Source organism: Tursiops truncatus, chromosome 5 (genome assembly GCF_011762595.2).
Source record: "Tursiops truncatus isolate mTurTru1 chromosome 5, mTurTru1.mat.Y, whole genome shotgun sequence".
Taxonomy (NCBI): domain Eukaryota; kingdom Metazoa; phylum Chordata; class Mammalia; order Artiodactyla; family Delphinidae; genus Tursiops; species Tursiops truncatus.
Genome location: NC_047038.1, coordinates 33,321,836 through 33,342,492, shown reverse-complemented (window position 1 = coordinate 33,342,492; position 20,657 = coordinate 33,321,836). Strand labels below are relative to the sequence as shown.

At 38.5% G+C, this 20,657-nt stretch overlaps 1 protein-coding gene across 4 annotated transcripts in view; it reads right to left on the bottom strand.

The window, feature by feature from the left end:
- TBCK (TBC1 domain containing kinase) overlaps positions 1–20,657 on the bottom strand; it is a 240,499-nt gene that overhangs the window by 7,292 nt on the left and 212,550 nt on the right. For 3 of the 4 annotated variants that reach the window (XM_019927769.3, XM_019927768.3, XM_073805004.1), the window contains one exon: positions 2,171–2,754. In XM_019927769.3, the coding sequence (XP_019783328.1) occupies positions 2,644–2,754 (111 nt within the window). In that variant the 3' untranslated portion in view covers positions 2,171–2,643. Of the gene's footprint in view, positions 1–2,170; positions 2,755–20,657 lie in introns of those variants that run through there. The other variant, XR_004526637.2, reaches the window with a different exon arrangement.

Genomic DNA, 20,657 nt, shown 5'->3' with positions numbered 1-20,657 from the left:
GTGTGTGTGTGTGTGTGTGTGTCTGTCTATGGGGCTGGTGGTGGTAGCAAGGGCATTCCAGGCAGAGGGAAGAGACTGCTGATGCCAGAAACAAACAGTGTTGACAGTGACGGTGTAGGAGTCAATAATATATTAAAAAGGACCTCTACAAAGGTTTAATTCAACAAATAGGTGTTGAGGTCAACTTTGTTGAAATCATCTGCCATTGAATAACATGCCCTTCATGTAGACATGGCAGTGATTGTATGCTCTTTCTTATTTTACTGTTGAGAATATTACATATTATTCGTAATTTCAATGTTTAAAAAAGCTTCCATTTTTTTCAAAATAAGCCTAAATGTATCAAGTTTTAAGAAAGACCAATTGCAAAATTGTGATGGAGGTTGGCTACTGTTATCTGCTCCCACAGCTCTCCTCACAACACTCAGGTCTTCACCCTCTTTCATTACCTACCACCCCATTCAGTTCAAATCTCTGCTGCTCCATCTTTCTCTGCTTTCTCAGGAAGGCAAAGTTAAGACTCAGAACCATTCCTTCCAAAAGATCATCAGTGCTGCGCTATGATTATGAAGTCAAATAAGTCATCAAAGATTGAAGGAAAGGGCAGGAGGACTTATTTTCCTAACCAGGGTAGATAATGGCCCAAAAATGATGTTAGAGAAATCATGGTAAAATTTTCTTTTCTCATTAATTCTCACATTTTTACTTTGTATATTATGTAAAGATCACAGAATTATGTAACCACTGATTATGTCAGAGTCTTGTAAGTAGTAGGTATTCAAAATGTATTTGGTGAATGACTGAATATAACTTAATTGAGCAAAACAAACAAAATAACACGGCTGCTGGGATAACTTGATAGCCACGTGCAAGAATGAAGTTGGATACTTACCTCACTCCATATACAAAAATTAAATTAAAGACCTTGGGAGGGGTCAATGGGGGATGACTGCTAATAGGTACAGGATTTCTTTTTTGGGTTTTGAAAATGTTCTGAAATTAGATAGTAGTGATGATTGCACAGTGTTGTGAATCTACTAAAAAACATGAATTGTACATTTTAAAAGGGTGAATTTTAAGGTATATCATTGTATCTGAATAAAAAAATAGATGCCCAAAACACCCAAAACAAACAGCAACAATAAAACCATAGTTAAGAAAGTTTCATTGAGGCCGTCATTGAAATGTTCTACCTAGGTAGTCCTAACACTGAAGAAGAATGTAAGTTAAAGATGAAAGAACATGTTTTAGTTAAAACAAAATTGAAAATAGTAAAAAAGATGTACTGTATTTTAATAATGCTAAGATGCATATTTTTTTCACATTTCTGAAATGGAAATGAATCTTATAATTGCTGGTGTGTCACAGTTTATTTGGCTGCTTTTTTTTCTTTCTTCATGGTACATAAAATTGTGATATATCTTAGCTTCAGTGAGATGTTTAATTTTTTGAATAATGTGACAGAGGCTGCCAGTTGTCCCTCAATGTTTTCTCCTCTTCTCACACAGTAATAAAATTTTTTAACTGGGTAAGTGGCTGCCCAGCCAAAACTGTATTCCAGATTGTCTTGATAGCTAGTTGTGGCCACATGTGTAAGTTCTGGTGAGTGGTATGTACACAGAAGTAATATATGCACCTTCTGGTTTGTGCCCTTAAAGAGAAGGAGTGTGCCCTCCCTTCTCTCCTTCTCTTCTTTTTTTCCTCCCTCCCTACTTTTTCCTTCTCTCTCTCTTTTTTTCCCCTCCCTCCTCCTTCATTCCTTTCCTTCTAAATTGTAGATATGATGGTGGGAACTAACAGCCATCTTGATCTATGAGATAGAAACTAAGTGTTGAGGGTGGTAAAGAATGAGAACAGACACCTGAGTACTTAATGCTAATGAAACCAATACACTAGCCCTAGATTGACTAGGCAGACTTTTATGTGAGAGACAAATAAAGTTCTAGCTTGTCTAAGTCACTCTTATTTTGGGTGTCTCAGCTACAGGAGCTGAAAAATATTCTATATAATATGAATGGTTTCTGACTTTCATTTTTCTTGAAGTAAACTGTTATTACTTTCTCCAAAGGGTTAAATTCTGCTCCTTCTAAACACACACACACACACACACACACACACACACACACACACACACACACACACACACACACATATATATCTGGGCCCAAAATGAGTTACCAAATATAGCATTTACTTATAAGGAATGTATTGTGAATAGCTTTTCAGTTTTCATTATCATGGAAGGATGATTTCAGATCACATTCAGTCTATACTTCTAAAGAATACCTTTGTTAGGGCTGTCTGTTCAATGCAATGGAAGACAGACTTTTCAGTGTAACTGAGACTTCTTGATAATGCCTCGTCAGTTGAATTCTTCTGGCTTTGCGTTGGTGTGGTAAAAATACATGATTGGATTTCATTGTTAAGAAAATTCTTTCAGCAATACATGTACAGTCAAGTTTGTTGCCTGGATAGCTGAACATTTCGGTCATGAGATTAAAAAAAAAAAGTCTCATGACAAAACTTGAAATGGAAATGTAACCATCTGGAAGTCTAGTTCTGCCTTAGAGTGGCAAGGCTGTGAAGAGCTGTGCTGCCGGGGGTGATGCCACTCTGTCCTTTTGACAGCCAGACTCTTGTTCTTCATATTTGAGGAGATGGGACAGTGAGGAGGCCTGTTGGCTTGAGCTTATTAATGCCACCATCTAGAATACAGATTCTCGGATATTTCACCTTCACAAGATGAGCCGCAAACTGAAAAAAAAAGGGACAAATTTATAAAGGATACATAAAATTGATATATCTCCAATCCCGTTTTTTTCTTAAGCTGTGATAGACAAATGATGATAATGTTATTACTGCTGTCACTGTTCTATCAACAAATCATTTAGTTTTTAATATAAATTAAATCCCTCTTTTCAAACATATTTATGCTATGGGATAAATGTCTCTTTTTAATTCTCTTGTAAACTTGTTTGAATAGGCAATAAATATACTTGGTAAACAATTCAAACAATATAAAAGGGTATACCATGAGACTATACAGGTAAATTCCTCCTACCTCTGTTCTCCGTCTCCCTCTCCAGAGAACAGTAATATTCCTATTTTTCATATATCCTTCCAGTGAGAGTCAAAACATTCATTGAACAATTTTTACAGTATTTTCAACATATTAGTTATTGCAATTACATGCACAATATCCCAGTGAGAGTTCAAAACATTCATTGAACAATTTTTACAGTATTTTCAACATATTAGTTATTGCAATTACATGCACAATATCCCGGAGAAGGCCCATGAACTGGTTCTAACATGTTTTTGGAGCAACTGCAATGAACAGTTTGAGACCATAAATTTGGAATAAATTTGAAGGACTGCTCCAAGATGTCTTCTAGATGCCTAGCAAAGCAGGGCTTTGAATAATTATCAAGACATACACATTTCTCTCTGACTTGCCCATGTCTACCTATCCAGGATCATTGATTATCTTTCTCTACTCCTTTACGATGAAGCAGTCCTGGACTGTAATCAATCCCCTGACAGATGGGATCACTTTAGGATTCAGTCTTTTTTGGTTGTGCACTGTCTGTTGGAAACATGCTCCATTTCCCACCAACTCCTGGTCCCCTGTTTTAGTTTCTCCTCACAAACAACCCCCAACCCCGACCTGCCTAATTTCTACTTACTTCCTTACTCAGGCAATTCCTTGTTTAGGAGCTAAGTTTCCATTAGGGGGCCCTCTTTTCAGGCCCCCAGATTTTTTGTGCAAATCTCTACCTTTGGTTTACCACATTTATTTAAATTGCCCATTTAAGAGCCTGCTTCCTCTAGCAAACTGTAAACTCCTCTAGGACAGTGAGAGTGTTGTTTCTTTTTTTCTTTTTAACATCTTTATTGGAGTATAATTGCTTTACAATGTTGTGTTAGTTTCTGCTGTATAACAAAGTGAATCAGCTATATGCATACGTATATCCCCATATCCCCTCCCTCTTGCGTCTCCCTCCCACCCTCCCAGGTGGTCACAAAGCACCGAGCTGATCTCCCTGTGCTATGCGGCTGCTTCCCACTAGCTGTCTATTTTACATTTGGTAGTGCATATATGTCCATGCCACTCTCTCACTTTGTCCCAGCTTACCCTTCCCCCTCCCTGTGTCCTCAACTCCATTCTCTACATCTGCATCTTTATTCCTGCCCTGCCCCTAGGTTCATAAGAATCTTTTTTTTTTTTTTAGATTCCATATATATGTGTTAGCATACGGTATTTGTCTTTCTCTTTCTGACTTACTTCACTCTGTATGACAGACTCTAGGTCCATCCACCTTACTATAAATAACTCAGTTTCATTTCTTCTTATGGCTGAGTAATATTGCATTGTATAAATGCGCCACATCTTCTTTATCCAGTCATCTGTCAATGGACACTTAGGTTGCTTCCATGTTCTGGCTATTGTAAATAGAGCTGCAATGAACATTGTGGTACATGACTCTTTTGAATTATGGTTTTCTCAGGGTATATGCCCAGCAGTGGGATTGCTGGGTCATATGGTAGTTCTATTTTTAGTTTTTTAAGGAACCTCCATAATGTTCTCCATAGTGGCTGTATCAATTTATATTCCCACCAACAGTGCAAGAGGGTTCCCTTTTCTACACACCCTCTCCAGCTTTTATTGTTTGTAGATTTTTTTTTTTTTTTTTTTTTTGCGGTACGCGGGCCTCTCACTGTTGTGGCCTCTCCCACTGAGGAGCACAGGCTCCGGACGCGCAGGCTCAGCGGCCATGGCTCACGGACCTAGCCGCTCCGCAGCATGTGGGATCCTCCCGGACTGGGGCACGAACCCGTGTCCCCTGCATCGGCAGGTGGACTCTCAACCACGGCGCCACCAGGGAAGCCCTGTTTGTAGATTTTATGATGATGGCCATTCTGACCGGTGTGAAGTGATACCTCATTGTAGTTTTGATTTGCATTCCTCTAATGATTAGTGATGTTCAGCATCTTTTCATGTGTTTGTTGGCAATCTGTATATCTTCTTTGGAGAAATGTCTATTTAGGTCTTCTGCCCATTTTTGGGCTGGGTTGTTTGTTTTTTTGAGATTGAGCTTCATGAGCTGCTTATATATTTTGGAGATTAATCCTTTGTCAGTTGCTCCATTTGCAAATATTTTCTCCCATTCTGAGGGTTGCCTTTTCGTCTTGTTCATGGTTTCTTTCACTGTGCAAAAGCTTTTAAGTGTCATTAGGTCCCATTTGTTTATTTTTGTTTTAATTTCCATTTCTCTAGGAGGTGGGTCAAAGAGGATCTTGCTGTGATTTATGTCATAGAGTGTTCTGCCTATGTTTTCCTCTAAGAGTTTGATAGTGTCTGGCCTTACATTTAGGTCTTTAATCCATTTTGAGTTCATTTTTGTGTATGGTGTTAGGAAGTGTTCTAATTTCATTCTTTTACATGTACCTGTCCAGTTTTCCCAGCACCACTTATTGAAGAGGCTGTCTTTCCTCCATTGTATACCCTTGCCTCCTTTATCAAAGATAAGGTGACCATATGTGTGTGGGTTTATCTCTAGGCCTTCTATCCTGCTCCATTGATCTATATTTCTGTTTTTGTGCCAGTACCATACTGTCTTGATTACTGTAGCTCTGTAGTATAGTCTGAAGTCAGGGAGACTGATTCCTCCAGCTCCATTTTTCTTCCTCAAGATTGCTTTGGCTATTTGGGGTCTTTTGTGTTTCCATACAAATTGTGCAATTTTTTTTTTCTAGTTCTGTGAAAAATGCCGTTGGTAGTTTGATAGGGATTGTATAGAATCTGTAGATTGCTTTGGGTAGTATAGTCCCTAGTGCCCGGCACATGGCAGGGGCTCAATATATGCCTATTGGTCTCAACTAAACTATGGTAAAGGACAAATACCCAAGGGCAAAAGGGTAAGAAGTAGAGGTAAAGTAAAGAAAGTTTTCTTTAGCTCTCTGGCCATTCTCTGTCTATAGGTGGTGTCCTATTCCTCCCCCTTGGATGTTTGTGTCCTCATGTTTTTCTCATTTACTTTATCATAACCTGATCTCAGATCTTTCAAGAAAAATGACTAATACCTGCTCACAGTGCTACTGCCTCTTGGAAGTATTTGAAGCTTAATATTGGTGAAGTCTCAAGCGAGCAGTCTAGACTCTATAGGTTCAAAAGAATTAGCTGAGTTGTTTGGTCAGGATAACTTCAAGGCGTCACTCAGAGATTCTGTTTATTGAGCTGCGGCTCAGGAGTGTGTTTTTTGTTTTTGTTTTTATTTTTCAACAAACTCCATTAGATGATTCTAACGCAGGTCTGTGGACAGTATTTTGAAAAATACTATCTTAAGCCCAAGGATAAAGATATCAGTAAGTAGGTGAAATATTGGGTTGGCCAAAAAGTTCATTTGGTCTTTTTCCGTAAGATGGCTCTAGTAGAACTTAGCTGCTTTTAATGTCACTTGAAACAATTTTGTTAGACTGTACTGTGACAACTTTCATAGAAGCGTGCATTTAAAAAAAAGCTTATCAAAACTGGTGAATTTTTGTGTAGCCATTTTAATATTGAAGATGGAAGAAAAAAGCAACATTTTCGGCATATTATGCTTTACTATTTCAAGAAAGGTTAAAAACGCAACTGAAACGCAAAAAAAGATTTGTGCAGCATATGGAGAAGATGCTGTGACTGATCGAATGTGTCAAAAGTGGTTTGCAAAGTTTCGTGCTGGAGATTTCTCACTGGACAATGCTCCACGGTTGGGTAGACAGGTTGAAGTTGACAGCGATCAAATCGAGACATTAATTGAGAACACTGAGCATTATACCATGAGGGACATAGCCGACATACTCAAAATATCCAAATCAAGCGCTGAAAATCATCTGCACCAGCTTGGTTATATGAATCGCTTTGATGTTTAGGTTCTACATAAGTTAAGTGAAAAAAACCTTCTTGACCATATTTCCGCATGCGATTCTCTGCTGAAATGTAATGAAAATGTTCTGTTTTTAAAACAAATTGTGATGGGCGATGAAAAGTGGATACTGCACAATAACGTGGAATGGAAGAGATCGTGGAGCAAGCGAAATGAACCACCACCAACCACACCAAAGGCCAGTCTTCATCCAAAGAAGGTGATGTTGTATATATGGTGGGATTGGAAGGGAGTCCTCTATTATGAGCTCTTTCCAGAAAACCAAACGATTAATTCCAACAAGTACTGCTCTCAATTAGACCAACTGAAGGCAGCACTCAACGAAAAGCATCCAGAACTAGTCAACAGAAAACGCATAATCTTCCATCAGGATAATGCAAGACTGCGTTTCTTTTATTTGCCTTCACCATTTTCCAGCTCAGCAGCAGCCTACTGCTACTAAATGTAGCCTACTGCTACATTTATTTCGGTCTTTACAAAATTCTCTTAACGGAAAAAATTTCGACTCCCTGGAAGACTGTAAAAGGCACCTGGACGAGTTCTTTGCTCAAAAAGATGAAAAGTTTTGGGACGATGGAATTATAAAGTTGCCTGAAAAATGGCAGAAGGTAGTGGAACAAAATGGTGAATACATTGTTCAATAAAGTTCTTGGTGAAAATGAAAAATTTTTCTTTTATTTTTACGTATAAACCGAAGGAACTTTTTGGCCAACCCATAGATGTTGTTGGACTCAGATCTTAGCAATTTTCAAAACAACTAACAGAAAACGAACTCAGTACTGCTGACCCCACTTAACTTTTCCACAATTCTCTGCAATGCCTTAAGAGAGATTCAAATGCTGTTCATGTTTTAGAGCATAAGCTCTTTTAGAGCCACTGAGGATATCCTTAATAGTAATTAATGTTGAAGAGAAATAGTGTACTGTATTTCAAAAGGTATCAAGTGAGCTAGAGTGCAAAGTGAGCTGATCTTCATCCTGGGCTTCTTGCTTATTTCTCTTTCAACCAGTCCTTCAGAACAGAGGCACCAGATTCACCTGTCCCAAGCCACATGTGCAGGCAGCACAGTCTCTGGTACTATATGATTACTAAAACATCTTGGCTTCATTCTCCCACATGCAGCAATACAATTACCATTTAGGTCGAAATTCTAAGATAAACATATCATTACTCAAAAGGGCTTGTGGATAAGCAGTCTTAGCGTTCAGTACTTTCAAAACACTACAGAAGTCAGAAAATGAGTAAGAAAGGACTTACTGTACATTTACCTAATCTCTCTTAAACTATGCTGTAGAGTTGGAAAGAGCTCCCACTGTTATTGTAAGGAGGGACGTAACAAGTAGGCTGCTACTGAGCTGGAAAATGGTGAAGGCAAAGCAGGCAGAACAGAGCATTTTAGAACAATCAGGCTGCTGCGATGTGGGAGGTCTAAGAAGGAAAGCAGAAATGGAGTACAAGGAGATGGCAAGTGTTCAGGTGCCTTGAAATGAAGCAAGCCTGTGCTTAAGTAAAGAAAAAGAGCAAGTGTTGAAGTTTCAGGTTAAGATGATGAGTTCTGCTCCTCCAATCCTCTGCTTGTGGTTCCAATTATCCATGTTACATATTGGCCCCTAACAGTGAAGCCACGACAGCATCTTTCCACTCCTACCATGGAAAGAGCTCTTCTCCATCTATTCATTCATTTGTTCATTCACTTATCAATCAAACGTTTCACTGAATTCCTACTAAGTACCAGGCACTGTTTCAGTTTTTGCAGTGCTTACAGTTCAGTGGAGCAGACAGCAGCAAACAATATTAAGCAGTATGGCTATTACAAAAACAAAAGTTCAAGGTACTCCTGAATTTAACAGGGGTTAGGGGGCTGTTGCCCTCTCCCCATTCCTCTTTCATTAGCAATACCTGGAGGGAATGAGAACCCAGAAGTGATGGTCACTGTCGTTACACTGATCAGGTAGCGCTCTCTGAGTCTATAGCTTGACAGGTTAGGGAGGAAAGAAAGGGCTATGAATCCACTGTGTGAAAAAAGCCATGTCACTTATGGAGAAGATATATGGTGGAACAGAGGAGAACCAGGCACACAGAGTTCAGGGTTTCATCCATCTTTTACTTTCCATCTGGAATTGGCAGCTTTACTGAGTGAATAGACAGGGTACTGGACTTTGGTGATGAAGTGTCTGGTGTAGACTACAGCTGCAGCTTTGGGAGAGGCCTGACTTCAAACAGAAATCATAAACCTAAACTTACTGAATGACATCCTTGGTGGAAGTGGCAAGATATCATACTGGACCAGTGTTATGAAGCCATCATAATCATCTAGGTGCTTTCAGTAAAACACTGATAACCCAGGCCCACTCCACACCAGTAAGAAGTAGAGTTTCTTGGGATGAAGCTCCAGCAACATTTTTGGTTTTTTTCACCTATAATTCTAGGTGATTCTATTGTGTGGCCAGATTGAGGATTGCTTTATTACATAATGAGATTCATTTGCTGGTCAGGTTTGTCTGGGACTTCAAACTGTAATTTTTATAAGTATAGTACTGTGTGGAGAGCAAGTCACTTTGCACCAGAAGAGGCTGCCATGTTGTGGGGCTGGAATTTGTAAGACCAAGTCCTGCCTGGAGACAATGGGGCTCCTCAAACTGCACAACCAGTTAAGATCTAGCAGGCAACATCCTACATGGAGTTGGCAGAATCTGGTATTTGCTGGGATAGAATTTTGGGAACCACAGACTGCAGGGGCAGCTGCATTTCTTGTGGGAAGTACTCCCATTTGGAGAGGGCAAAGCTCTGGCATTTTTGTCATTCCTCTGGTTAGTGGGATCTGGTGGTGGTACTCGTTTCGAGGGCTTGGGTAGGCACACCTCAAATCATCACTGTCTGAAAGTGGCAGGCTCTTGTGGGTGCCACTCCATCTTGTTTTCTCTCTTTATCTTGCATCTGAGCTTGGACTCAGAGGCTGGCATGTTTGTTTAGAGGAAGTCACGTTCTACTGTAGCAGGAGAATGAGTGGAGGAAAGGGATTTTTGAACTGCCACAGAGTAGTGCATGTTAACTAAGGTCAAGAAATTAAAGCTGAGAACAGGTAAGATTTGTGAGGGGCACAGACCAGGATCATGTTGCTTCTCACTGGGTATCCTAGGACACAGTTTTGGGTGGAACGTATAGTAGCAGCAGGAAGCTAAGAAAACTGGGCTCCTCAAGATTCTGCAAGGAGCACATTGCAGACAATTAAGCACATTGCAAACAATTAATTGGCCTTGTGAGTTTTAAGTTCATACTGGGGACTGGACAATGGGCATGAATTGACCAACTCCCTGGTGAAGCTCAAGCTGAGAAGTCTCTCTCTTCCATTTATTTGTCCATTCCTTTCCCTGACAAATAATGCTAAATTTGGGGTAATATTTCAAAAGTGAAATATCACTTTTGGTTGGGTATGAAACTGAATAAGGGAACTGGCAATTAACCTGTAATGAGCAACTGTAGCAATTTCATTTTCTTGATTTTATGGATGTGAAACTGATGCTATGCTAGTTTTATGTGTCCTCTTGATCCTCTGGAATGCTGAAAATATGGTGCACATTTAATATTTCTGGCACCGTGTGGCTGGAGCTAGGCTGACACTTTATGCATATCATGTACCTATTTCTAAGAGTTTGGCTGGACAACTCAGATAAACATATTTGAGATGAGAAGTAAGATATGGGGTGATTTCTCCATCTGGAGTAGTACAGTGTGGCCTTAAATATAACTCAAGGCCTGTCTTGTCCTGATTACTTAAGAGATTTCTGGAGTCATTAATAAATGTCTTGATCATTTTAACTGCCCAACTCAGTGATCCCAGTTAGAAACATAAGAGCTGTGACAAGGATTCGCAGGAAAGAGGTAGAAATGATTTAACTAATACTCCACTGATCTCTTCCCTCAATTATACAATAATTTTACAATGTCATTTTTTGTTTTGTTCCTTATTATGTTCCTCCCATAACTGAGAAAAGTATTCTGTCTCCTGCTAGTTTTCTGTACCCAGATATTTTATAATTAACACATTGACATTTATTTTCTTAAGAGTACTATATACGTTTATTTTTATAAATAAACTACATAAGAAAACCCTTGCACTTTGTTGGTGGGAATGTAAATTGCTGCAGCCATTATGGAAAACAGTATGGACATTCCTCCAAAAACTAAAAACAGAATTACCATATGACCCAGAAATCCCACTTCTGGGAATGTATCCAAAGGAAATGAAATCTGGATCTTGAAGAGGCATCTGCATTCTCATGTTCATTGCAGCACTATTTACAATAGCCAAGATATAGAAACAACCTACATGTACCCCTGTGTTCATAGCAGCACTATTCACAATAGCCAAGACATGGAAACAACCTAAATGTCCATCAATGGATGAATAGATAAAGAAGATGTGGTACATATATACAATGGAATACTACTCAGCCATAAAAAGGAACAAAATAACGCCATTTGCAGCAACATAGAAGCAACTAGAGATTTTCATACTAAGTGAAGTCAGAAAGAGAAAGAAAAATATCATATGATATCACTTATATGTGGAATCTAAAATATGACACAAATGAACCTATCTATGAAACAGAATCACGAACATAGAAAACAGACTGGTGGTTGCCAAGGGGGAGGGGTTTGGGACAGGGATGGACTGGGAGGTTGGCGTTAGTAGATGTAAGCTTTTCTATATAGAATGGATAAACAACAAGGTCCTACTGTATAGCATAGAGAACTATACTCAATATCCTATGATAAACCATAATGGAAAAAAATATTTAAAAAAAAGAATGTAGGGTTTCCCTGGTGGCGCAGTGGTTGAGAGTCTGCCTGCCGATGCAGGGGACACGGGTTCGTGCCCCGTTCTGGGAAGATCCCATATGCCGCGGAGTGGCTAGGCCTGTGAGCCATGGCTGCTGAGCCTGCGCGTCCGGAGCCTGTGCTCCGCAACGGGAGAGGCCACAACAGTGAGAGGCCCGCGTACAGCAAAAAAAAAAAAAAAAAAAAAAGAATGTATATATATGTTTAACTGAATCACTTTGCTGTACAGCAGTAATTAACACAACATTGTAAATCAACTATACTTCAATTAAAAAAAAAAGAAACAACCTAAATGTGCACTGACAGATAATGGATGAAGAAAATGTTGTGTATATATACAATGGATTATTAGTCAACCTTAAAAAAGGAAATCCTGCCATTTGTTATACATGGGTGAACCTGGAGGATATACGCTAAGTGAAATAAGCCACAGACATAAAAACAAATATGTATGATTTCACTTACATGTGTAATCAAAAATAGTCAAGTTCATAGAAGCAGGGGTAGAATGGTGGTTGCCAGGGGTGAAGGGGTCAATGGGAGGACATGAGCAGATGTTGGTCAAAGGGTACAAAGTTTCAGTTGTGCAAGATGAATAAGTTCTGGAGATCTAATGTACAGCATGGTGACTAGTTACTATATATAGCAAGTATAACAATGCCTCATTGTATACTTGAAATTTGCTAAGAAAAAAAAAGAAAAAAAATGGTGAAGTGATGGATATGTTAGTTGGCTTGATTTTGGTGATCATTTCATAATGTATACATATATAAAAACATCAAGATGTATACTTTTAATATATACAATTCTTCTGTATCAATTATACCTCATTAACAGTGAAAAAAAAGGAGTGCTATAAAAGGTGTGAAATCAGTTTTCACAGTATTAACATCTAATAACAATTAGGCAGTGGCTACCTTACTTTCTTATTTCACTCACAGAAGTAAAATCAGCTGGAAGGCAAAACCAAGAAGGTGAACACAAGGCCAGTAATCATCTTACACCTTACCAAAGGCACTTGTGACAAGGAGCAAAACAGGTAATTCCAGGGTATTACTCTAGCATGTTATATACTGGAATATGGTTAATTATGCAGTAAGAAAAAAAGGGAGAGTTTACGAAAACAGACATTATATGGTCTAAGTGTCCTGGTCCATGTTTATTTGAGAGATAACTATCCTAATGGTGTCTGGGATATTCAGAATCCATGCTATGGTGTATATTAGTCTTCTATTCTTGGAACTAATCTTTGGGGATTAGGAAATGGGATAGTGTAAAGATTTCATCTTTTTTTTTTTTTTTTTTTTTTGCGGTACGTGGGCCTCTCACTGTCGTGGCCTCTCCCGTTGCGGAGCACGGGCTCCGGACACGCACGCTTAGCGGCCATGGCTCACGGGCCCAGCCGCTCTGCGGCATGTGGGATCCTCCCGGACCGGGGCACGAACCCGCGTCCCCTGCATCGGCAGGCGGACTCTCAACCACTGCACCACCAGGGAAGCCCAAGATTTCATCTTAAAAAACATTTTTTTATAGTTTGTGTTCTATAAGGGGACATATACATAATTGTAGCGCACTGACTCAATATGTTTAAAATTTAAAAGACATTTTAAAAAAAGTCTTTGAAAGTTATCAATATAAAAAACATTTATACAAAAAAGTAATGATGAAGTTTATAAATATAGAAATAATAAACTTTGTGTCATAATTTTAATATAGAAGGCCACAGAGTAGTCAGATCAGAGACCATGTCCTCAGTCCATTTCCACAGTTAAGGAACTGAAGTAGATGAAGAATATGAAGATAACGCAGTGAAAGTTTCACTTTCTATTCTTGGCCTCCATGCTTGTTTCTTAGTAAGCTGCAGTGCTATTCTCTCAATGAGTTCGGTAATTTTTAGTGGTATGTGGGCCACTCAAGGGGTATATGAGAAAAAGAGAAGTTAATATTTTCATGTGCAATTATAAAGTTCTCTTCTTTGTCTCTTCTATTTTACCGTCTTATATATAATTCTAACAAAATCCCATGAGGAGTAAAGGAAAGGAAAATAATTTTAATGTTTTAAAGTATACACTTTAAATAGAAACGGCAAGGAAAATAAATATTTCCCAAAGTCACATGATGTCAGCATAAGTCAGTGCAACTTCTGCTCCATTGTTTGCTTTGTTTACATCTCAATAACAGATATTTTTTTCCTCACATGTCCAAATGATATTTTCCTTTCCTTTCTCTTCCATTTTCCTTTGATCTCGTTTTCTTTGTTGATCTCCTCTACCAATCACTGGCACTAAAGCAAATTTTTCTTATTTATAAGCTATTTTGTAATGGAGACAATGGATTTTTTACAATTTTTTGAAACAAATGTAAGTTGTATCTTTTAATGGTCTTTCGACAATCTCTTGTTCAGGTTATCACCTGGAATTTGTTTCCTTTCCTAAAATAATACATTTATAAGTTTTTAAATTTAGTTATGGTAAAGAAAAACCCTACATCTTTTTTTAAAATTAATTTTTACTGGAGTATAGTTGCTTTACAATGTTGTGTTAGTTTCTGCTGTACAGCAAAGTGAATCAGCTATACGTATACATATATCCCCTCTTTTTTGGATTTCCTTCCCATGTAGGTCACCACAGAGCATTGAGTAGAGTTCCCTGTGCTATGCAGTAGGTTTTCATTAGTTATCTATTTTATACATAGTAGTGTATATATGCCAATTCCTATCTCCCAATTCATCCCACCCCCTCCTTCCTCCCTTAGTATCCATACGTTTAAGAAAAACCCTACATCTTTTTGTTCTGTATTGTAGAATACTAACTGTTTATAAGTGGAAGGATTCTATAGATACCCATCTAGTTTTAAATCCCCTTTGAATTCCAGTCTGAACTTCTAAATGCTTGACTGACATTTTTTATACTGATGTCCCATTAGCACCTCAAACACAGTATGTCCAAAATTCATTACATTCTCTCCAAATTTACTTTATTTTTCTCTTTCTTATCTCTGTTAAAGGTATCAGCAACCTCCCCCCAAAACCAAAGCTGGAAACTTTAAGGTGATCTTTGAGTTAAAAAAAAAAAAGTCCTTTGGCTCTATATTATTCAGTTAGGCACAAAGCTGTGTTAGTTCTGTGATTTGTCTTGGATCCATTTCCTCTTTTTCCATTCCTCTGCTCCTACTCCATTTTAGACCCCAATTACTCTTGAATTCGTTCCTAAGTGGTTCTTGCATTTTTAGTTTTTCCCTTTCCCTTTTACCTAGCACTCTGCGGCCTACATGGTAACATTATGGAAGACCCTTAGGAAATCCTGAGACTCCAGTAACTGCTGTGTAGAGATATTTTCTTTCCTAGGGCTATTGCCCTTAAGCAAGATGAGCCAAGATCTGTGGATCCCTTACAAGGAATAGCTTGTTTATCCATAGTCAGTAAGAACAATTTGTAGTACGTACCTAAAAGCTCTTATTCAAAGTTTCATCTTGATAATATTAAGTCTAAAGTTTCTTCGAATTTTGAGAACGACAAAAGAAATTCTTCAATTTAGACTTACACTTGCCTATTCTTTACATAAATACATATATTTATTTATATTTAAGTTAAAGGTTAATGAGAAAGAAGGCTGTCCTTTAGTATCCCAAATAAAGGTAAGAGAAGATAGTGACAGGATGTTACCAGATGCCTTGAATCATATAATAAAAGCAGTGAGGCCATTTCTTGAGCCTCCTTTTGAAAGTTGCAGAGCTTTGGCTATCAGTCTCAGACAAACCCCTAGGTGTCATCTTCTCCCAGCAGCCGCATGAGCTTTGCTGACACTGGGGGCTTAGAAACTAGACAGTGGGAGATTGCAAGCTTGAGACAGAAGGTCAACTAAAGGTAGAATCTGGAAAGAATCTGGCACTGAAATAGATTGGGAATATAGGGAGAGTGAAATTCTTTAACTGGTCTCTGGTTCTTGGTGTTTTAAAATTTCGATTTCATTGGGATCAACTGCAAAAGAGATGGGAGACATTTTAAAAGTAATTTTCCAAATGACTTTCTAAAATACAGCTGATAGTGTCACTTTCCTTCTTTAAAACCTTTAATAGCTCCCCACTCCTAAAATGTAAACTCCCTAGCACAGCATTTAAGGCCCTCTATAACCAAAAGCTCCCCCTATCTTTCCAGCTTTATCTGTAGCTAAAATGCTCTTCAGAGAAGCCCTGTGCTTTCCAATCAGCCTGTGTTATTTCCTTTGCCTGGAATGCTGCCTCCTGACTATGGCCCTCCTCCCAACACTTTTTCTTACTGAAATCCTACCAATAATACAAGGTCTAGGTCTACTATCACCTTCTCCGTGAAGCTTTAGGAATCCTTCTGTTAACTGGAAGAAACGCCTTCCTTCTCATTGATTTTCTAAAACTTTAACTATAAATCTCAGAGCACATGACACATTCCACTTTGAATTTTAATCGGTTGTATCAGTCTTATATTCTTAACTAGATTGCAAGATTTATAAGGGCAAGGGACTGTCTTTCTCATTTCTGTTTCCTCATAATAGTTTCCATCATGTAGGCACTCAATGTTTGTCTTAAACTAGTAGTTGATATTAGCATTTTTTCTTTTATTTTCTTCTTCTTTTTACCAATTTCTATAAGTGCATTGTCTACTGCAAACTATTATTTTTCAGGTGTTCATTCTTAACTTAGTCATTAATTCAACCATCAAATATTTATTGAATGCTTGTTACTTGAAAGGCACAATGCTAGGGGCTGTGGGTACAATGAATACAATATAATCCCTGTCTTCAGTGAGCTTGGAGTTTAGTAGGAGATGCAGGTAAGTGGATAGGCGATTACAATGCCATTTGATAAATGCTACACAGAGCCATCATTTAAGGTTGTACAAATTGTGCCTTATATGAGAGAACCCAGAAAAGAGGTAAGTGGAGCACGAAATGTAGCCCCATCCTCTCCTTTCCAAGCTTTGCGCCCTTACATGGTGCTGTGTATCCCTAAACGAAGGATGGGTTTTTATCTAATGCACACAGAGACTCTGTATATGATAGCGGTCCCAATGCCACTATAAGAGTAAGTAAAAGATTTTCTATGAGCACTTGGGAAGGGTACCTAGTCCCAAACTTGAGGAGTTAAGAATGAGTTCCATGAAGAAATGCTATATAAACAGCTTTTCAAGACAAATGGGAGTTACCCAGGTGAACAGAAATGAGAAGAATGCTTCAAATAGAGACAAATACAAAGAGCCAGCATTTAAGGAACTACAAGTAGTTAATTATGGCTGGAATCTAAGAGCAGTGAGGGTGAGCTTGGAAAACAAAGCAGAGTCCAGATCATGAAGGGCCTCAAAAACCATGGGGAAGGTTTGTATTTTATTCTGAAGGCAATGGGAAGTCATAGAAGCATTCTGACAATGACCAGACTGACATTTCAAAAACCTCACTGGTTGTAGGGTAGAACTGGGGGAAGGAGGCTGTAGGCAAGGACAGTGGGAAGTTGCAGGAGGTCAGGCACGAGATACTGGTGATCTGAGTGAAGACAGTTGGGAAGTGGAGATGAGAGAATTTCAGACCTACTTAACAGCAAAGACAAACAATAATTTTCCATAAAGTTTTTTCCACCAGTCAAGAAGGTGAGAAAATCCACTATTTCAATCAAACAGCCTCTGTGGTATGGATGAAAGTGTGGGAACTTCGTAGTTAGACAATACAGAGTTTGAATCAGGTTCTACCACTGGTTAGCCGTGGGACCTTGGGTAAGTCACTTAGCCTTTTTGGCATTAGTTTCTTCACCTGTTAAATCTGAAACAACACACTTGAATAGTACACTAAAAGTGTTGTTGAGAGTTTTAAATTAGATATTATATCTGTAAGTGCTTGATCCATAGTAAATACTATAAAGCTAGTTTCCTCCTTTCCTCCTCTTTCCTTTCCCCAATTGATCCTTTAATAGGAGAGCCATTTACAACACCCTGAAATTGTATAGATACAAACTTAAAAAAGCAGAGTTGTCCCCAAATGGTATGTAAGGTAGGGCTTTTCAGTGTTAATGGTGAACTCTTTATGGCGAACTCTTTAACTAATGCTTTACAGTATTAATGGTGAACTCTTTATGTTGGAGAAGTAATTTATACTTGTGACTCTTACAGTTTACTGAGTCCTATATACTTTTGGCAATCAGAAGAAAGCTTATGAACCTATTCTCTAAAAATATATATATAGCACATATGTACAGCACTTTACATATAATTTTAATTAATTCAAAGACCTTCTAAAATTCGTGATGAGCTCTATTAAACATTTTCCTTTATGCTAATTCATTTAATTTTAAAATTTATGATAGTTGATAGTGACCTAGTATTTATGCATATGGCAAACTGGGATATTTCTGTAGATATACAGTTTAGTGTTTAACAATAGCTTATACTGTCAAATAAGTTCTCTTAAGAATGGCTATGTGGATGTTTTCTGAAAAGTTGACGTTAAAGAAATAGGAGAAAACATTATAGCTAGGACATAAAAGTTTGTTTTTATGACATAAAAACATACTGGCTCATATTGAGGCAGGAGGTAGATGGGCCCTCAGGGCAAACGGTTTGAGTTCGTTCCCTGTGGACAGATGCTCCGAGATGGGAATAACAGGACAATTGAGAGAGAAGGCTGGGCCCTGCCCAGATAGCAAATAACGAGACCATAAATTCCTCATTCTCGAAGTCAGGAGGCCTCCCCAACTATACATGCGCAGAAAGCCTCCTTGGAGGTCAAAAGGGGAGTGATGTCAAGTGGCCAAATCTACCCATAGGCCTCTTTGGTAGAATCCATCTTAGTTAAGAGATGTGCAGGCACACATGGGAAAATCCTGAGATATACCAAATATGGACTTTGAACCAGGCAAATCAAATAATTGGCCAAAGGAAACCCACATAAAAGTGATTCAAACTGCCATGAGGGTGTGACTCTCTCTCTCAGTCCGCCCGTGTGTCTATCCACATGTACTGTACTTCTTTTTTTCCTAATAAATATTTTACTTGTTTCACTACTTTCCATCTTTGTGGGAATTCTTTTTCTGCAAAGCCGTAGGGCCAGGGCCCTGTCACTGACCACTGTGGCTAGGATTCGGTGCGCTCACTGCCGTGACCTGACCTCAATCACTGGCTGGGAACCGAAACCCTGCTTCAAGCCGCTGCAGGCCGAGGCCACCCAAGATCAATATTAGAGGATAAGCCTCTTCTGATAAAATGCCATCATCTAATAGTATCATGTATCAGGAGCGCTAATGAGCCTTGTGGTACATTTTCCTATGATCTGCGATATTTGCGACCAGAATTTCAGCAACAATCATTTATCCACTTCTGTTTACATTAGACAATTGAGAACTGTGTCCAAGCCACTGGTCAAATTACACACAGTATACTGTGCTCTAAAAAGGATGTATATAATAAAAATTCAGATTCAAAACAGTTAGGGCTGTGATGGATCACAGCCAAGTCCCAAACTTTGTAGGTCAAGAGGGAGAGTTACTATGGTTAGTTTCTTATTCAGTCACAAACATTCCTGTGGTAAGGAGTAATGAATTAAATGGTGGGCTGTGGAGGGCAGGATAGGTATACAGAATAACATGTATTAAGACAAATAACTTTTATCCTGTGACAGTTCATGAATATAGGTGCCAGAGCTCACAAGATTCAGATGATGTCTTGGCAGTTTTTCCTGAAAATTGGAAATGAGCTCCCTCTGCCTTTTAAAAAATTGCTTATACATAAAATACACCCAATAAACATGTTAAAAAACCAAAGCCTGGATTAGGTGTTTTAAGGCTCCCTTTACCACAACTCCTACACTGCTTTTTAATTCACACAACTTTTGAAAGGTTATGAGAATAGGGAATCTACAGGACAGGTTTTAGGTCATGGACCTTTTAAAGTAAGTTATCCTCCATCACTTAACAAATGTAGAGTTATATAGGAGAGTTTTCACTGTAACTTTTAAGCCTCATATGATGTCTACTGTGTTCAAGTTGCATTAATATCTAAAATGTTTCCTTATAATCTCATATAAAACCACAGACCAAAACATTTGCTGACAAGAAGGCAAGGAAAAAGTCAGGAAAAAAGCCAAGTTTAACCATACCCAGTACTTACAGGTATAACAAGACCAAGAAAGAATTCTTTGCATATTTGGAACTTATAAAGGAGATTCACTTCCTATTCTTTATCAAAATGCTTAAGATACAACTATAAAGAGGACTAATGTTTTCTGACAGGTAGACGATCTCATACAAAGTGTTAAAAGTATTATATTAATCTGACAAACTAGGCAGATACTATCTGGAGCTAGAGAAATTTACTATAGGGATAACACACGTGCTGAATTGGTTTAAAGTGTTTTCAGAGTCATTTGATCCCCTTTGAGCACACACCTGGCGTAGGATAACCTCAGATGCCTGAGGCCAAAAGCTAGGGGAAAAGCTTGAGCAAAAAGAGGAAGAAGACAGCTAGAGAGAGAAAAAGGGAATGGCAAAAGGTAAGGGCTACGAGTGATCATCACAGTATCACAAAACTTGGTTTAGCTTGGTTAAGGGATCCAGGAAGTAATGAGGCGGGACTAGAGGGTGGAAGCCTTCTCTTACCGCAGTACAAATTAACTTCCAACCTAACATCCGAAAGCCAGATAACCTTGGCCTCCAGGGAAAAGTAAATGAACACAAATGGAGTATTATCTTATTTTTTAAAATAGCTGCAATGTTATGCCTTGCTTATTATAAACCTGATTATTTTCATTTGAAAACAGATGTCATATTTTAAATTTAATCCTTACATGCCAAGGGTAGAAAGCATCAGCTCCTCACAATGTTTAGTCATAGAATTGCCACAAATATCATCTCTTGTGTAGGCTTCTGACT